Here is a 19,733-nt window from a genome sequence, read left to right on the forward strand (position 1 = left end):
TCTCCTGTATTTCCAGTACCGTGGTGATACATGCCTTAGGAAAACTTAAATTCACATCATTGTCCTGTTTTCATGTAGTGAAATATAATAAAAGTTTTACAGTTGGTGGTGTATGTGTGTGTGAAATATTTGAGTTTCAGGGATTTGCATCTATACAGCTATAGATTTTTAAACAAGGCATCAATAATAGACTCCTAAACTTCTGTTTAAGTATCTAATAGGTGGATTGTAGGATAATTTTTATTTTGTTTTTCCCCAACAGCACTGAATACCTGGTATCTCACAACTCTTTGGAACCAGGGCATTTTACTTTAAATTGTATTTATGAATTTAAATGGTCACTTTATTTTAATATTGGCTCTCAGGTTATTAATGGCACTGGTCAGAATGAGGAGATTTTTTGGATTCAACTTAATCAAGAATACCTTTATGAACGTCATTATTAGGGGTTAAATTGCAGGGGATTTAACAGCAGATCCCACTCTCTGCATTTATATTGTCTTTCCTTCTCCTCCATGGTAAATGTGGTGAGTTGAACCTGCCAGCCACCAAAGCTATATCCTACAATTTCATGTCTTGTTTTGTAGGCAATAAACATTATAGTGCTATGAATGTTTTGCTAACCCTAATGGCTCACTTCTAGTGGCTGGAAACTACAGGATTTGGGCTGTCATTTGCGAAAAATACATAAAACATTGCTCTGTGAAAGTCTTTAGCAAGTTAAGTTGCAGGTGTAGGTGGTTCAGGAGTGGCAAGGGTGTGCTAATTTCTTCAAATTTGACTAAGGCAGTTATCGATATGTTTTTTTTAAGCTTGTAATTTTTGTTAAATACGTCGTCATAAATAGCTCAAATTTGTGACTATTTAAATATTTGTGTTAAATACAGATATTTGATAAATCACAGAATAGATGTGCAAATAAGGTTTTATTACGGCAAGAGCAAAACTAATTGTTCATTGGTGAGGTTGAAGTTAAATACTGTGTATGTAAATCAGAAGCAGATGGACAATAATGAAACATGAGCAAAACTTTTTCAATTGACATCTGAAATGTTGAAAATAATATTTATGCTGGCTTACATATGTGATTAAATGGTTGCATTGTATTTGTAGTTTTGGATACTTTCTATGAGTCAAGGAAACATGCAGCATTACATGCATACTGAAGAAGGTCTAGAGGGACTACTAGTTCACATAAAACTAAATGTATAATAAAGTGCTTGAGGAATTGGGATGTATGAGATCTGTTTTATTATGAATGTACCTTCTAAAAATCACTGTATTTCATGTTAAAATTAGTGTAATTCTGAATGATTTTGCTGTAGTCATAATCAGTCCTGAAAGCTGAACCCAAATGAAATGCAAAATTCTACATAAAAAATGAGTTTTTGTTGAAATTTGAAATGGACAGTCACTTAAAATGATCCCATCTGATCCCTTCACAGAAGTCACAATTTTAAAGCTTACCCATTTGAGAAAAATAATGTGATTATTGTCTTTGTTTTTTACACAGGAACAAAGCACATGAATTTAGTTCAGTAATACAAAGACTTTTAAAAAATCCAGCTTCACACTTACATTGAAAAAAATTGCTGTAGTTCTTGCTAAGAAACTTTTTTAAACCATGGTGTGTCACTTTCTCCAATTTTCCTTGGATATAGTGTTTTGGTTTGTTTGGAGTTTTTTAAAAATATATATTACAACTTCTTTTTCCAGATCTTTATTGTGATAAATACAAATGTACACAAGTCTACAAATAATTCTTAAACAGCCTTTGAGTAGCATTTCAAAATTGTCTGATTTATCCAAGTGGGTGCACTTGATTCAGTGCCATGGGAACCTTTAGTGAGTTCCACAGTGGGCTTGTCAGGAAGCACTCGATTTCAGTTTAGAGGAGCTAAAGAGTTCATTACTACTGAGTTAATTATATTTGATATACCATTAAGTGCTCTTTTTATTTTTTCTTTATTCCTCTACCTCAGGTAACACAGCAAGATGTAAGGAAAGAAAACCCTTTGCAGTTTAAGTTCAGGGCCAAGTTTTTTCCAGAGGATGTATCTGAAGAATTAATTCAGGAAATAACTCAGAGACTTTTCTTCCTGCAAGTCAAAGAAGCGATCTTAAATGATGAAATATACTGCCCACCAGAAACTGCAGTTCTTCTGGCTTCTTATGCTGTCCAGTCCAAGTATGGAGATTACAGTAAGGAGATACATAAACTAGGCTACCTAGCCAATGACAGACTTCTCCCTCAGCGGTGAGTGAGACTACTTATACCTTTCCATCATCTGCTGCAAATAAACTTGATGACAGCACATTTTTAATAATTAAAATATTAAGTGATAATACTTATTTAATAGTAGCTTGCTTAAGAATGCATGTTTTGCTAGTAAAATTTGGAGATACTAATTTAGACTGTAAATAACGAAGAAACGTTACAGCCATGGGTTTCTTGAGGCCTGTTTCCTGTTCCATCCACAGCTATTTGCACAGATTTGGTAGAACAAATTTCCAAAGTACTCCAAAATAATCTGATGTTCCTGGAGGTTTGCTTCTGCTAAATTTAAATCAAAATAATATAGAAATCATTAAGATTAACTTGATTCTCACTTCTTTTCTGCAGTTTTTGATGTTTTTGTACACTTAAATGTTAATAATTTCCTGAAAATAATAATGAACCATATTGCAAATAAAATATCCTGCAGAAAATGCTAACCTGGACTGAATATTTAGAAACTAAATCGTTGCCATTGCTGTTGAGTGTAAACTCCTCTGTATCAGTCACTCATCTAGGTGGCTAGGAAAATTAAACACTAAGATTATAGTTCTGTGTCTGTGCACAACTGAAACCATGCTCCTGGCATGTTTTGGCAGCAAATGAAGAACTGCAACACAAATGTACAAAGTCAGACAATTATCTTAATATCGATCAATCCATAGTGATGTATTGTGGACAAATGTGTGCTTACTAAATATGTAGCAATGCATCTTCAAAGAAATGAGAGCCATGAAATAGTTTGAGGTTTCTTTAAAACTCATGTCCTTTTTCTCTTTGGTTTGAAAACTGAAAGTAAAAACTCACTCATTAGTGTAACTAAGCTTGAGAATTCTCTAGCAAGCAAAAAAGCATTTCAAAGGATTGCAGTGAAGTATTGAAATATTTCTCAAAATATTTCAGGTTTGTTGAAATCCTGGCTAAGAGCTTAGTTTTGGCTATCTAGTTCCTCCTTGTGACAGTGAAGTCTATACCTTTTTACAAATCTTGGTTTTTGCTCAGTTATGATGACAGCTTGTGAACACTGAAGTGCTTGTGTATGACACAAATTCACATATTTACGATGCTCCTTTTTCAGCAGACAAGTGTTCGAATGATTTCACAGCATATGCTTTAAACCAGTCGTGTGCCAGTCTGCAGCGAGTGAGCACAGAGATTTGTATTGTGTTTTCTGCATTGTGTGTTTCTCTACCATAATTATTCCCGTTATACCTCCTGTCACTAGGAGATTTGCTAAAAAACTAACATGTACATAATAAAAATACTTCCGAACAATATACAGTATAATGTCAAAAGTACTTAGTTGTTTCCCAGACTAGACTAGCTTTGAAAAATTTTACTGAAAAAGGTGAGAAAAGATTTGCAGTTCCTGTTAATTGTAGAGCCTTAATGTTCACCTGTCAAAACTGCTGCATAGTTGTTGGCTCCAAACTATGAACTGGGTGGTAACAAGGCATTAAGTCCTTGCAAAGTTACTCTGTTGCAGTAGTCCTTGCATATCTGTTGGTGGTGTTTCATCAGTAGCAAGCCAAGAGAGAGTGTGGGGGACCATATGATGAGATGGCCATTGCCAAAGACAGCGCCAGCTTTGAAAATATCGTAGAAACACAGAACCATTTGAGGTTGGAAGGGGAGCCCTGAAGATCATCTGGTCAGTCCCCCTACTGAAAGTCACCTGGAGAGGTGGTCAATGCCTCATGCTTCTCAGTGTTTACGAGGCATGTGGACAATGCCCTTAATAACATGGTTTAACTTTTGGAGAGCCCTGAAGTAGTCAGGCAGTTGGACTAGATGATTGTTGTAGGTCACTTCAAATGAAACAGTCTATTCTAGTCTAATTGCAAGAGGTTGCTCAAGCCCTTTTCCAGCTGGGTTTCGAATAAGTGCAAGAATGGACACTCTGCATCCTCTCTGGGCAGCCTGTTCTAGTGTTTGATCACTTTTGCAATAAAGAAATAAAATTAAAAATTGTGTTCAAGTGTATTTCACTTGTGCTTATTGCCTCATGTCTTTCAATTCAAATTCACTTTAAAAAAGTGCAAAGAATTTCTGTAGAAGTAGAAATTTAACTTAATTTGAAAAGCCTAAGAAAGCACAGGTCACCTTGAGGGGTACTAAACTCTGGCACAGGTTGGCCAAAGAGCTTGTGGAGTCTCCCTACTTAGGGGTATTCAAGAGCTGTCTAGATGTGGTCCTGGACACCTGGCTGCAGGTGGTTCTGCTTGAGCAGGGCTGTGGGTGAGGTGACTTCCAGAGCTCCCTTCCAGCATCAACATTCTGCGATTTTGTGAAGAAGAGCTCGGGATCAGGGCTTTTATTTTCAGATGGGCACTTGTGTGCCATGATCCTAGGATTGTGTATTTTGCAATATTCAGTTTTGTCTTTTTTTTTTTATTGTTAGCTCTAAGTTATACTGCTATTAAAGCTTTTGAACATGTTGTGAATATCTGCTGGAGGAAGTAGAAGAAGTAATAGTGGGAAGCAGCTCACAATGTAAATATCACAATGTAAATATCAGGCCTGGTTTAATTACGGAACTTCTTTATTAAATTAAAATTGTCCTATAAGATTTGAAATTTTCTGTGTAATAGAAACTTGAAATGATTGCCAGGATATTTCTAGATTATTACAGCCAAAGCAGGCTGTTCAGCAGCAGGCTTCTGTAAATTTTATTCAAGGCTAAAGACAAGAAAACAAAAAGAATGATCTCCTGTCCTTGCATGTTTCTTGTATCATTTAGCTGTGAATAGATCAGCTTTGTGCAGGTGCAAAAACTAAAATTTCTGTGTCAGTTTTCAGGAGGAAAGCCTGTTGTTAAGAATGCACAGCAAGCACATAAAAAATGTGATATGACTCCCACTGGAAAGTGCACTTCACTAGATATGGGGCAGAGTAGCAAAGCAAGTGACAGGAAAATCCTATAACAGAATAAACATTCATTAGTATCTTCTGCATCACCCAGTCTATTCTTTATTGTACTTTGCTAAAAAGGTAGGGAAAAGTAATAAATCCTTACTTTCCCAAGTAAGGAGAAAGGAAAGGAAACTGTTTTGACTTGTTTAGTATGATTATTTTGCAATCTATTTTTTTTACATTGTTCTGTAAAATATTTCTCTAGGAATGGTTGTAATGCTAGGCACATGGAATAAAAGCATAATAAAGTTATCAAATGCATTTGATTTCTTACTGCAGTACTATATTCAAAATTCTGTTAGGTCAAAACAGAATTCCACCATTGCAACCAGTTGTACGTAAACCTCAAATAATTTTCTCAAACTGCTTCACTACAGATTTTGTTTATAAGAAACAAAACAAAACCCCAACAAACTAGTGTGCTAACTTGTCATCATGTGTTACTTTTTCCATCAAACAACAGCAGAATGAAAGCTTGAGTGTATCTGTGCATACCTAGAGATTAACGTGCAGCATTGTCGTATTTTATAGGTGTGCATTCTCATGTGTTCCAAACATTACATTTTATAACTTTACTGGAAGTTAAGATCTGCCATGGTGTGACTTTTATATTACAAAGAGCATAGAATAACATGAAATAAGAAGTGACTTCATGCTATTTTAAGAGTATTTGTTGAAATACAAAACTTCTGTGTTTGTTTGAGTTAACAAGATGAGCAGTGTTACAAAGTCATGTTTGTTTATTTGATTAAAGCATATGTTTTACTGTGTAACTGAACTTATTTTTATAACTGTAAGATATTAAATTGGTTGTCAGTGTCGTATAATGGCAACAACTTGTATTCACAGTGTGTTAGAACAGCACAAACTGACAAAAGAACAGTGGGAAGAAAGAATACAGAATTGGCATGAAGAGCACAGGGGAATGTTAAGGTACTTATTTTTAAAATGTTCCAAGACCTCTAAGGTTTTTATTATTATGTATTTTGGGAGACATTATATTTGTTTGGAAACTGCTTTATTTTATTCTCACCAGGGTAGGCAGTTATTAAAAGTTTCCATGAAAGTTTTGCTGAGGATTGAGTTTCCAGTTAGTTTATTAGCTTGCCTACGTGGTTTCTGGTAAGGTTGTTAACTGCCTTTGTCCGCAGTTGCCTGCCTTTAAAATATAGTTATTCCTTAGCTCACGGGATGAGAAGACAAAGAATGGTGACTGAACTATACTTGGGTATTAGGGTGTCAAGCTCTACAAGTATCTGAATCAACGTATACATCAGTTTCAAAGAAGAGAGAGTTAATTCTTAACTAAATTTTACACTAATTAGTTATTCTGAAGTTCTCTTACAATGTACTTTTGGTTTGTCTACACTATGCCTTTTTTTTCTTTCATCAGGGAAGATTCTATGATGGAATACCTTAAGATAGCACAAGACTTGGAAATGTATGGAGTCAACTATTTTGAAATAAAGAATAAAAAAGGAACTGAATTGTGGCTGGGAGTTGATGCTTTGGGTTTGAATATTTATGAGCATGATGATAAGTAAGTGGCTGATACTCATTTTGCAATTCTGTCCTAGGAGATCCTATCTGAGATTATAGGAAAACCACCTTATTGTATGTTCCATCACATGTAGCAAAACAGGTTCTCAAAGACCTGCTAATCCATGTAAAAGATATAAAAAGAGAGAAGAAACATTAACTGACAGAATATTTGAATTCTGATGATTAAATAGGAATGCAAAACAAGGGAAAGGAAGAGCAGTTCTGTGTTAATTTAAGTCTACGTTGCTTAATATGGAAATATGATAGCTAGACCATCTTTTTATGGGTTTTTTTTGTGTACTTTTCACTCCCTCAAGTCTTTTTCTTCAGTCAAGATGATAAGGACACTGAGAAGTTGAGCAACATTTAATGAGAAACATTTTATAAGAGCACAGAGCAGGATTAGAGCTGTTAGAGCATGAAAAACTTTGGTATCTAAAAGGTTTCAATTTTAGATACCGATGAAAATGGATTTATCTTGTGTCCTGATAGAGATCAAAGATTCTGTCCTACTTTAAGAGGGATAAAGCTGAAACATACATAATTTGAAAAATATGAAAACTGAAGAACTGACTTATTTTCATATTTCCAAACACTTGTTAGTAGTATGTGATGTGAAAAGTCCTTTCACAGTGATTTGAAATTAAATGTAGTGTGTCAAACACTAGATAACAGCTGTTAACTGAACTGAAATGTTCTTCAATGTATGTACTCTGTAACAAAATTCTGTAAGCCTTAATTGCCATTAGATGGCAATATAACTCCTGAAAGAAAGAAATATTCAGAAAATGTTCAGATCAGCTTGAACGACCAATCAATTTTTGGTATTCTTTAGCTCCTGTAGTTAGCAATCAAATACTGGAACATGTTCTAATGCTTGTAATTAAGATAGTACAAATTGAAAAAACTTTCTGTACTCATGGCGGAAAATATTTACGGTTAAGCAGTTGGTGCATAACGTGATGATTTCTGAATTTTCTTTTACTCAAGATAGAAGGGAAATGAACTTTGGCGATGTAAGAACACAGATCTTACATCTGAGTTAAACTGAAGTACAGCATTGCTGAAGGCTAATTTAATTTCTGTCTCTGAAATGTCAGCTTTTTGTCAACTTTAAATAATTATTCTTTTCCCCGAAAATAAGATTATCGATAGCTTATAAAGAATCAGTACATGATTGTTATATTTAGTGTCTATATGATGATAGTAGAATAAGTCATAAACTGAAATTTCTGGATTCCTTCTGTTATGGTGCCATTTAATTTGATGGAATAATGTATTAAAAATTGTGTACCAAAATATGCCTCAACTGTTGTTAAATTTCGTAAATGTAACTGTGTTACACATAGTGAAAATGGTGTGGAGACTTAGAGGGCATAAACTGTACATACTTGCTGCTTCTAATGACAACTTTTTATCTTTGAAGGCTGACGCCCAAGATTGGTTTTCCTTGGAGTGAAATAAGAAACATCTCTTTTAACGACAAAAAATTTGTCATAAAGCCAATTGACAAAAAGGCCCCTGTAAGTAGTGTGTAGAATAATTTGCCTTTGCACATGGAGAGATTTAAGCGTGCAGGGACTTGCTCTGGCATGATGGCATGAGTAAATATTTTCTGACATTTATTATTCTTATTGGTAGAACAGTTGGTAATTAAAAGGAAATGTTGAAGTACGATATATTTGTTTTCCTTCCTTTCAGTCTGGTTGTTACTTCTAAGGTGTAGGGGTTTTTTTAATTTAAGTCAACTAATATTTTGTGATGTGTTGAAAAGCCACAGTGTAAGAGGCTAAATTCTCTGCCATCCCTCCGCTCTGTTCTTTTTTCTTTATTAAAGAAACAAATTTAATGAGATTTTCTAAGTCAAAACTCTTCAGAAATAGAGTATAGTCTCACTCTTTTAGAAGTTCAAATAAATATTTTTGTGTATATTAGCTAACCTGTACACGGAGGAATCTGGTGTAATTTTGAATTATCTTGCAAGTTCCTGACAGTAACTAAATTTATAGATTATGGTGTTGGATTGCTCAGAGGATGAAGGTGAAAATACTTGTAAGTTTAAATTTAACGAATGCAAGCACGCAGTAATGCTTTGAGTCTTGTCACAATTGTATTTTTAGATTAATGGATATGCTGCAATTATTTTTGCTAGGATTTTGTTTTTTATGCACCCCGCCTGAGAATTAACAAGCGAATTTTGGCATTGTGTATGGGAAATCATGAATTGTACATGAGGAGGAGGAAACCTGATACAATTGAAGTGCAACAGATGAAGGCCCAAGCTAGAGAGGAGAAACATCAGAAACAATTGGAAAGGTAATTAACAAACTTCTATGAAACAGAAAAAAATTCTTTTACCCTTTTAAGAAAACTGAGTCCTAGAATATCAGACATCTTAGGCTTCTAGAAAAGGGAGCTGCTTTTCTTGCTGTAGTATTTAAGCAGGCTTGTGGATTGTCGTGGCTCACCTGACTTAATAGAAAGCTGTATCTTTTTTGAGCTTTCAGCATAGTAATAATAGCAGTACCATTGCCCCTATTATATTTTTGTGAAATAGTCTTAACTCTCTGTTGATTGATTCTTAGGGACTTTTATACTTTACAGATGAAGCTTTAAGCAAGTTCAGTGAAAAATGTCATGACTTACCTTTGTATATTTATAAAATACTGTTTATTTTAAAAATACCGTTGCCGTTTCTAGCCCAGATGAAACATCAGCCATGTATAAATGCTGGTATAATTGTGGATTTACCTGATTGAACCATAACCAAGGCTGTGAATAATTGTTGTTATAAATTTTTTTTCTGTACAGTATTTTGACATAGAAACTTAGTTCTTCTTGTAAATTGAATTTGAGATATTTAAAATTACGTGTTTCTCTGCTGAGTAAACTGAAAAATAGGCTACTGGAATCCTTAGAGTAGCATTTAATCTGTTTGAAGTTTTAAAAAAACCCCTATTATTATTTTCAGGGCACAGTTAGAAAATGAGAAGAAGAAAAGGGAAATAGCAGAAAAGGAAAAGGAAAGAATAGAGCGTGAAAAGGAAGAATTAATGGAACGCTTAAGACAAATTGAGGAACAAACAATGAAAGCTCAGAAAGGTGAGCGCTTACTGGTCCTGGATTTCTTATATCTGATGACGTGTAGTTCAGTTGGGTAGTTCAGTTCCACAATTCTGTGTTTGTGTGTGGTTTGGGTTTTTTTGTTTTTTGAGGATTTTAAAATTATTTTCTTAACAACAATAATTTTGGGGTGTTTTATTGAACTTAAAAGTATATTATTTTTCAATGTTAAAAGATGGGGTGTGTGTATGTGTACATGTCTATACTTGCAATATAAACTCAATTTCTGATATAGCAAAAGCTTCAATTTTCTTTAATAAAAGGGAAATTAATGTGTACACAGTTGAACTAAGAATTATGAAATGCTTAAAGTGCTGAAAATCTAGAGCTGGAGCGAGCAGGGAGCTTAGAGAGGAAGTTTCAAAGTACTTCTCTAGGATTTTGTTGAATTCAGCTTTTCATTTGGAAATTCATTGTTCCTTCATGTTCCTATTCCCTTTTAAGTTCTGAGAATTTTAAAATTAAAATCTTGTCAGATTTTAGTGAATAAATGTCGTTTCACTAATTGATGTTCTTTCTGTTGAACCATCCTGTAGAGCCCCTGACTCTCAGTCCTTGCTTCCATGTTCTTTGTTTTTTGCTTCAGGTTTGGTTCACATTCATAAAAGTTCTGTTTCTCTTTTCTTCATAACTGTCAGCTTCAGATGTGATAGAGAGAATCACTGACTAAATCTGTGACAATAAATTGCATGTGTCTGGCACTATTCTCTAGCCCTACCCCCGGTATTTTTCAGTCTTTCAATGTAGAACAGGTTGGACCCATTCAGACAGGTGGCACGTGATCTATGCCTTGGATTTGTTTAAGGGAGAGCTATTTAGCCCAAGACAAAACAGCATCATCATGATTCTAGAGGTTTAATAAAGTACATTTTCTTGTCACTTTTGTAAGCAATATAGTCTAGTTTCTAATACAATACATAACCTTCATGTGTTGCTGGTCTTTTTAGCCTTCTATTCACATATGGAAAAGTGTTTGTATCAGTAGTGTCTGTGTTCTGTAGTTGACTTGGTAGTTAAGTGTTCTCCATCTTCAAGGGAAGATGTTGTTTGAGTAGCGTGTTTAAATATTTATACATTTTATTTCATTTTCTAAGTACTGCATTTGTACTACTCCACATACTGTTCATTTCATTTTATAACTGAAGTAGTAGACCTGGAAAACCAACTGAAGAATATTGATTACATGAGAGCTACTTAAAACTTCAAGTGCAAAGATTAAGTGTGTGTCAGCATACCTGGGGAGATGCTTTTTTTTGTTTTGGTATTAAAGCATATGGTAAAGGGAAAATGGATTGTTCCATAGCTGAGCAATTGTTTAGGTTCCCTGGTGAAGGAGTCTATGGCAGCTATGCCTAGACAAAAACAGTGGAAAATTAATCATCAGAAGCAGCAAGGAGCTTCAGAAATACTTTTAAAATAGTTGCTCTATTTTGTGCTTCAGAGGAGTGTGCAAATCTTACCTCGTAGTACTAATAGATTATTATTTCTTCCTATTTCACTCATATCAGAGTTTTGCCCTTTAGATTGCAATGTTTTACCAGCCATGCAGCTAGACAGCTATTATCCCTCCTTGAATTTAAAGTTTTCCTTTCTTGTACCTTTTTGGCCCTGTTCTAAGGGTAATTTTTCTGGCCCTTCCAATGGGTTGTGGGTCACTTTGGTGGAGGCACATGACTAAATTGTCTGTTGCAGGTGAAGGAATCTTTGTTAAGGAATCGTTGTCAGGCATCTCAATAGAGTAAAAGACTTTGGCTCTTTTTTACTGTAAGAGAATATGATTTAATTTATATAAAATCTCAGTAGTAAAAGTGAGGGTGTATGTGCATGTATTTGGGTTGCTTAGTTTTATCAGTGAAGTGGTAATTTTCTGAAATGCTGGGCTGTCAGAACAGTCAGATGAGATGAAATATTTCCAAAGTATGGCTTAAAGGGGGTGTGGGGAAAAACAAAGTAGCTTCAGGTTAACACTCAACAGCTCTCTGTGGCTTGAGGCGGCCCTGTAAATCTTTGTCAGCTTTCTAGGTTACTTTATTTTGAGCATGTTACAACTGTTATCTGTGTTACAGATGAGGAAGAGTTAGGTAGTGATGTCTGGTCTGCAAACTTTTCTTTCGGCAGAGCTAGAGGAACAGACTAGAAGAGCTCTAGAACTGGATCAGGAACGAAAACGTGCTAAAGAGGAGGCAGAGCGCCTGGAAAAAGAGCGTCGAGCAGCTGAAGAAGCTAAAGCTGCTCTAGCCAAGCAGGCAGCTGATCAAATGAAGAACCAGGAGCAGCTAGTAAGAAGCTTATAACCCTATATTGAAGCATATTGAAAAAATAGTTGAAAATTTAGTCTTTATTCTTGGTCATTTTGTCAAATGGACAAGTATGTTGGAACACAGATAAAAGTATGGGAAACACCACTACAGATTTTTGTTGGAACGTTAAATATTGTTAGAAAGCTACATTAGATTTCCTACAACTTGCAAGAAAAAAACCAACTCTGGGGCTGTAGGAAATTAAATGATGAAGTAGACATTTCAGACTGACAACACCTGCAGCCTTCTGATAAAGTCAGGCTTATCCAGCTGAGAACAAGAGTACCTTCCTTCTGCAGTCCACTGGGAAGCCTGTTCTTTGAAGCAGGTTTGTTCTGAAGCTTGATGGTGGTGGTGGTGAAGAGCTGGTGACACTGTGGGGTTGTTTTTGTTTGGGGTTTTTTGTTGTGTTTTCCCCCCCATTTCTATCACTTACATTATCTTCTCACATTATGTGCTTGACTACTTCCAATTCAAGATTTGCACATAATAACTGAGAAAGGCACAAAAATAGTAGAAGGAATGATTTCTGAACTGTAAAGCAGCTTTTGATCTTCTGTAAACTTAGCACACAATTCTGATGGCAAGATTTATCTTAACAGCACTGAGATTATGATCCACAATCATAATCTTACTGGTGAAACCATTAAAGTAGTATTAAACTGAAACAGCCCCAAATGCTAATTTGTAACTACAGCTTGCTCTTTCCCCAGCAAGTTTTGGAAATGCGGAAGAGAAATATTGTTTTTCTGGACTTATTTCCATCAGGCAAGAGTACCGATTTGTTCCCTCAGTCATCTATGCTTAAAATGTCTATATTTAGCAGAGAAGTCATGGATGAACTCTTTTCAAGTCAGATCACAGCAAAGGCTCTGCTTTCTTCCACTACACAGCCAAAATGATACCAAATTAAAGCTTCTGCTTCATTTTGTTTGTTTCAGGCAGCAGAACTTGCTGAATTCACTGCCAAGATTGCACTTCTAGAGGAGGCCAAGAAAAAGAAAGAAGAGGAAGCCTCAGAATGGCAGCACAAAGTAATGAGCTCATGCTGTGTGAAGTCTGAACTTCAAAGAAACTAAGGGAGATGAGTGCGGAAATCTCACTGGAAATCCATGGGATCGAATCTCTCTCCTTAGGCTTCAGGAAAGCCTCTCTTAAAGTTTTTTGTTCTTCAGCCTCCTGAAGCCAGCCTATACTTCTATTTAACTCATTTCTTAATATTAAATAGTCATGAAGGGGGGGAAATTCTCATCACAAAGGTATAGTAAAAGATTTGAAACGGCTTCCTTACGAATGGTGGTAAAATAGATTGGAACTTCGTGTTGGATAAGAAAACACCTTAGGAGGGAGATATATAAAATCATGAGTGGTGGTGAAAAGATGAACCAGAACAATAACGAAGGCACATCAAATGCAACTGGACAAAAGTTTAAAGCGAAATAGTATTTCATTACAAAATCCTCAATTAGGTATGGGATGTGAATATTAATTTTGTGTACAGGTTCAAAAAGTAATTCAACAAATTATTTTAAGTTCTGGTTGAATATGTAACTGGAAGACATCACCTTTAATTTAGGAAGTACCTGAGCCTCAAATTTCAGGTGGCTTAGGAAAGTTGGAAAGTAATTAGTATCTGTTCTCTCATTCTTGTCTGCTGCTGGAAATAGCCAGGTTCCGGTACAGCTGCTTTAGTCATCTTTTTTACTCTTTTTTCCTATTTGACAGTTTTCAGCTAGTCATGTCACTTATAAAGGATAGCTTCCACATGTCTGAAAACACTTCGAATATTTTTAAAAATGTTTCTCACTATTCATAAATAATTTTAAAAGATGCTAAGTAGTGTTTACTATATTTAGGCTTTTGCAGCCCAAGAGGACTTGGAAAAGACCAAAGAAGAACTGAAATCTGTGATGTCTGCTCCTCCTCCACCTCCTCCCCCACCAGTTATTCCTCCAACAGAGAATGAACACGATGAACATGATGAGAACAATGCTGAAGCCAGTGCGGAACTGTCTTCTGATGGTGTCATGAATCACAGGAGTGAAGAAGAGCGGGTAACAGAAACACAGAAAAACGAACGTGTTAAGAAACAGCTCCAGGTAATGAAGGTTCTTAGCTGTATCAACATAAGTCAGGCTTCGGGTTTTCATTCTTTATTTGTCAAAAATCTAATTGAAATTATGGTGTGCGAAGGAAACGGCCTTTTTGTCATTTACTAGGTTTATTACTAATTTAACAACCAATATCGTTCGTAGTGTTTCAGAAGTGGAATAGATAGATTGGATGTAAGATTGTGCTATATAGCTCGAAAGTATTGGTATGTTGTCCCATTGGCCAGTAAACATTTATAATAACATTCAGTGTCCTGGAGATTATATAATTAAAATGTAATGCTTTCCTTTCTCAATAGTGAAATTCATTAAGTGGTACGAATGGATGCTTTCTTGATACTATTTCTGTTTATTTGCAGTCATTTACAGACGTTGTAAATGCAAAAACTGAATTATGCCCATTTTGGTTTAATCTTACTTCCCTGAAATGGAGTATTTCCTCCTAGACTGCTTTTACCCCTCAAAGTGTAATAACCTATGTCCCTGGTAACCCTTTGGTTGTTATGAAATGCCTCCTTGGGGAGGAAATAAAAGAAATGGAAAGCTGCTTCTTTTTCTGGCAGCAGTATCTTAGTAGCACGTATGTGCAATATCCTTTCTTCTTGGCCAATCGCCGGGCAGGATCAGGGAGATAAACAAGAGCTGTCTTCAGTCAAGCAGAAGTGGAAAGATAAGGGACCAGCAGGATAAAGCAGAATGACCTTTTTTCTTGGATGTTACAGTATGAGGGCTTTTGGTTTTTTAAGTTTGCCCATACTTATGTAAGGGAAGAATCCTGTGCTCTCCTACTCTTTCCCTCTGCAGTCTTTCTGATAGACCTCACTACTTGAGTTACTGAACAGCACAACCAGCATTTCCTAGGTTGGCGTTCAAGATATAAATCCTTATCCAAGTCGCAGAATAGTTGTTACTAGAAATTCCAGGATCATTAAAAGATTAGTCACAGCACTTAAATACAAATATTTTATTCAACAGGCTTTAAGTTCTGAGTTGGCTCAAGCCAGAGATGAAACCAAGAAAACACAAAATGATGTCCTTCATGCTGAGAATGTTAAAGCAGGCCGTGATAAGTACAAGACTCTTCGACAAATCCGACAAGGCAATACAAAGCAGCGTATTGATGAGTTTGAAGCAATGTGAGAGCTGTTATTTTTGCATGTATGTTCCTCGTAAAGCTGAACCACCAACAGAGAAAAAAGCAGGCCTTTGCAGATTTGATGGATTGCACCCCACTTTGCCAAAGCACTTAATACCAGTTTGACTACAGTTGCTACAAGACAAATTTAGGGGAATCTAAACAACAGTAAGGCAGTCTGCCAGCTTTTTGCGGGGGGGAGGGTATGGAGAATTATAGCGTTTTTTTTCCCCATCATGTTTTCAGTTTTGTTGTTTCATGTTGTTTTTTCTTTGGAAACTGATGTGAAATATATAATGACTGACAAGTGTATGTATTGCTGAAACATTAAGAAATAGAAAGAAGGGAACTGAACCTAAACTGGATGGGTTCTATTTCAGTATCGAGTTTGAAATTACATTTTTCAATGTAGCTACATCATTAAGAGTTTGAAATTGCTGACTTCCAGTTTCTTTTTTTTTTCCCTCCCAAGTGAAATTCTTTGGTGTTTCATGTCCTGTCATCATTGATGGTTTTCTTTGCCTACCTGTTCACAAAGGTCTGGATGGCAGGTGGTAGTTCCAGGGAGTATTTTTAAATGGAACGCTACCTGTGGGCAGCATGTGGCTGCTGGCAGGCTTCAGTAAGTATTGCTTTTCCTAGGTCATTCTTTTAGATGCACAAAATGTTCTAATGCAGCAAAGGAAAAAAAAAATACAAAGCTTCATGTGCTATTTGCTTGTAATTATTTTATTTGCAGTAGGGAGATCTGGACCTTTCTGGCAAGGGAGCATATGAAAACATCAGTCCCAGGGAGGGGACAGTATCCTACCTCACTACTATATACATGATGACTGGTCCTTCAAACACCATGAAGAAAGCTGTTTAAATTGACTGTCACTCCACAGCGATTACCACAGAATGCTAGGAGCCCTTACTCCTAGGGTTTTGTTTTACTTTAAGATAGATTTATAGTGCTAAATACTGTCTACTGTCTGAGTTTAAATTGTAAAATCATCTTCTGTGTTTTAAAGCTGTACCTGTCACTGGTATACCATCTCCTGGGAGGGGTGTAGAGTGTGCATGTGAGTTAGTTTGGGTTTGGGTTTCCAAATACAAAATGAAAGTTCTGAGAATTGGAGTATAAGTGTTTGTAGCTTCAGTTTTCAGTGAAGCCAGTATTGTAATTGTCTTATCTGATGTCAGATCATTGTTATTATGTCCTTTCTGTCTGAAAAAGGAGACCTGCATTTTTGAGAAATTCGCTTAGAAATTGAACTTAACTGTGAAGTTATTCCTTCTGTTATAGTACCTTAGTAAATATCTACAGTGGAAGAACCCTGCTTTCTCTGAGGATGGTTCAGCTCTTTTCTGTTTGATATTATGCACTCATAAATTTACACTTACCTATTAAAATTTGCCATTTTATTAAACATTTTTTTCATGCACAATAAGTTGAAATTTCTTATGAACAGTCCAACTAAGGCTTTTTTTTCCCCCTTTTTTTTTTTGCGGAGTTAAAGGTTGGCTATGTGGGGTGACATCGTGAAAATTAAAGATACATTAATATATTTTTGGTTTGCGGGGCTAAACATATCTAGTTGACCTTGAAGACTGATGTGCAGATGGTGTGCACATGCTTCAAAACGCTGCTTGGTGGAAGTTGGTGTTTCTACTTGCAGTGTGTTCTAAGAACAGTTTTTGTGTCAGGCTTCATACACTGAAACTTAAGTGAATTTCGGAAGTATTCAAACCGTTTGCCATAGCAGGTGAAATGCCGTGCTTCCAGCGAGTTGTCATTTTTCCCTGCAAAGTGTGCACTAACACTGATACATCAGTTTCAGTGTTGGGAAAAATACCGGTAAAGTTTGCTGTTCATAAATCTACAGTATGTAGAGTAGGGCTAAATGGATTAGATCCATTTATAAAGCTGTGTGATTATTATTATTATTTTTTTTTAATCTAAACAACCAGGAACAACCATTTGTAATACGGATTTTCACAATGAACAAAGTGGTAATAGCTGCTGTGACCAGCAGTTGGGAACACTTACTGGTCCGGAAATACTAAGAATACATTTAATGATTAGTTGGTGAAGTAATTTTCCACATGCTTTTTCCTTTAGCATCATGTTTTGTGTTGTACAATTAAGCTACAATTACATCTACTATTTTGGATAACATTCATTGGTTAACAATAAAGAGATACAGTTAATTTCTCTGAGGTCCACTGTTGTTATTTAACACACTTTTTTCCGACTGCTTGGCTAAATGCCCTGTAATAGCATTTTTCCAGAGCAGTGTACAAATTTTGATCATCTTTTGTTTCACACTCTGGTCAAAATGAAATTTTTAAAAAAGAGTATTTTCAAATTGTATGCGTAGAGAATGGTGCTCTGCTTGAGAACTTACCACACACAGTTGGGAGGAAGCACTGGTGATTGTCAATTCAAAACGAGATGTGAATCATCAGAGCAAATTGGCTTTCTGGAGAACAGAGGGTAATTTGGCCACATAAGAGCTCTATGGGTAATGTAAGAACTTTCAATCACTGCCTACACATCTTAGCCCCAGGTTAAGTGAAATTTAATTTAATAGATCAATGTCTTAAGCACTGAGAAACCTTGATGTGTTTTTTTGCTACTGCATGTTATAGTGGACACTGCTGTCAGACATATGCATGGCCGTAAGCTTTAGATAACGGCAAGTTTATGGGCTTTTTCAACTGTCTAATACATGTGGAGAGAGCAGGAACAGTTCCATCTAAATAGGTGCACAGATTAATCTGCTAAGCAGCTCTCACATAAATTAGGTCTCTTCATTCTGTCTTGTATTAATGTTTGTTTGGTCTTGCAGTCAATACAAGCATATGACCCTTTTTGTTACTCTGGCAAAATCACTGTGATGAATTAAAATGTGTACTCGATACTTTTAACTGTGCATATTTCTAGTTCTATACATCTCTCCTTTTGGACCCCCTCCTGCTGAAGCATTAGATTTTAGGTTTCTCATTTGTTAGAAAACTTCTGCATAGGTATGTAAAATCAGAATATTGTGCTTGAAGGGGGAGGTAAGTGCTCTGAAAGTTCTGTGGTTTTGTTTTTGTTGTTGTTTTGTTTTTAAATACATTCCTGAGGTGGAGAGAAAGGTACAAAATAGTGCCACTGTTGGCAGGCCAGACTAATACAATCACCCAGAATGCCTTGATGGGAAAGAAGACATTCTATCTTCTTGAAGCAGTCCCCTCTGCACATCAAAATGTACATTTTCTGGTGGTTGTACTTTTTGAGTATGTTTCTCATATACTCTGTTTATTTTGTCCAAAATGGAACAAAATTCACATCTGTCTTTTTAACCCAGTTTGGAAAGCATTGTTATGCTTTTGCCTCTTTCTTAAAACATCTCTAGGGCTGTTCAAGTAAACTCCTGAAGTGCCTCCAAGGAAAAAGGAGGTTCATTCTGAATTAGGTATTTTTAAGCTTCTGAGGAGAAAGTACCTCCAGTATGTTTTCGTATCTTTCTTTCAAAGAAAATACAGAGTTTAAAACGATTACTTAAACCTTTTGCTTTTGAAAAGCAGCTCTCCTGCAAGCATTTTTCATGTCTGTTCACATGTGGATAATGTCTTGTTCTTCCCAAGACACCAGATTAGTTTCAAGAACTGAAGGTTTTAACAAAAAAGATAAATCCCAGCAGGATGAGGTGGTTGATGCTAGTGTTGGTAATGATGCATTCTGGGTAAAAAATATCAACATAAGAAAATGGAAAACTTCCTTACAAAAGAGCATAGTTCACTTATTAATAGCCGTTGTCTCATGCACATGACATAATGTGTCTTGGCTGGCTGATCAGATTTTCCTGGAACGTGATGATCGTCAGTAGATCAGCACACACACTATGGTAATTTCTTTGACCCCCTCAGCGCATATTCTGTTGTTTGTGCGTGGAGATGGAGAGTCACCTGCCCCCCAGCCGAAATGCTGTGCTGGCCAGCTGGCTGGTTGGGTGGCCAGGAGATGCCACCATGGCCACCTGCCAGGCGCAGGATGGTGATGGCCTCAGAGCAATGGTAGAGGACTATAAGGGGGTAGGAACACAAAACCTTGTGGTGAGCTGGAATCCTTAACAGGCCCATTTAGTCACTTGTGTTGGACTCCTTTTCAGTGTACTACCGCAGCATCCATAAATTCACATTGTGTGAACAATAATTTGTTTAGCAAATTCAACACCTAATTTGTTGGAGGGAGTTGCACTTTTCATTTCACAGAGCTGGACCCAGGTCTATAGGCACAGGCCAGTTACCTGATCTTGTTTTGATTCGTGGAGTCTATCGCTTGTGTTTACTACACAGATTCT

At 36.2% G+C, this 19,733-nt stretch overlaps 1 protein-coding gene across 2 annotated transcripts in view; it reads left to right on the forward strand.

Annotated features, from left to right (window-relative positions):
- The window catches only part of RDX (radixin), a 41,650-nt gene extending 23,636 nt beyond the window's left edge, over nt 1-18,014 (forward strand). For both annotated transcript variants that reach the window (XM_080343403.1, XM_080343402.1), the window contains 10 exons: nt 1,983-2,257; nt 6,038-6,121; nt 6,582-6,728; nt 8,157-8,253; nt 8,883-9,046; nt 9,702-9,832; nt 11,972-12,132; nt 13,095-13,187; nt 14,010-14,252; nt 15,240-18,014. In XM_080343403.1, coding sequence (XP_080199529.1) covers nt 1,983-2,257; nt 6,038-6,121; nt 6,582-6,728; nt 8,157-8,253; nt 8,883-9,046; nt 9,702-9,832; nt 11,972-12,132; nt 13,095-13,187; nt 14,010-14,252; nt 15,240-15,404 — 1,560 coding nt within the window. In that variant the 3' untranslated portion in view covers nt 15,405-18,014. The remainder of the gene's footprint in view (nt 1-1,982; nt 2,258-6,037; nt 6,122-6,581; nt 6,729-8,156; nt 8,254-8,882; nt 9,047-9,701; nt 9,833-11,971; nt 12,133-13,094; nt 13,188-14,009; nt 14,253-15,239) is intronic.
- The last annotated feature ends 1,719 nt before the right edge of the window (nt 18,015-19,733 follow it).

Source organism: Nesoenas mayeri, assembly GCF_963082525.1.
Source record: "Nesoenas mayeri genome assembly, chromosome: 1".
NCBI lineage: Eukaryota > Metazoa > Chordata > Aves > Columbiformes > Columbidae > Nesoenas > Nesoenas mayeri.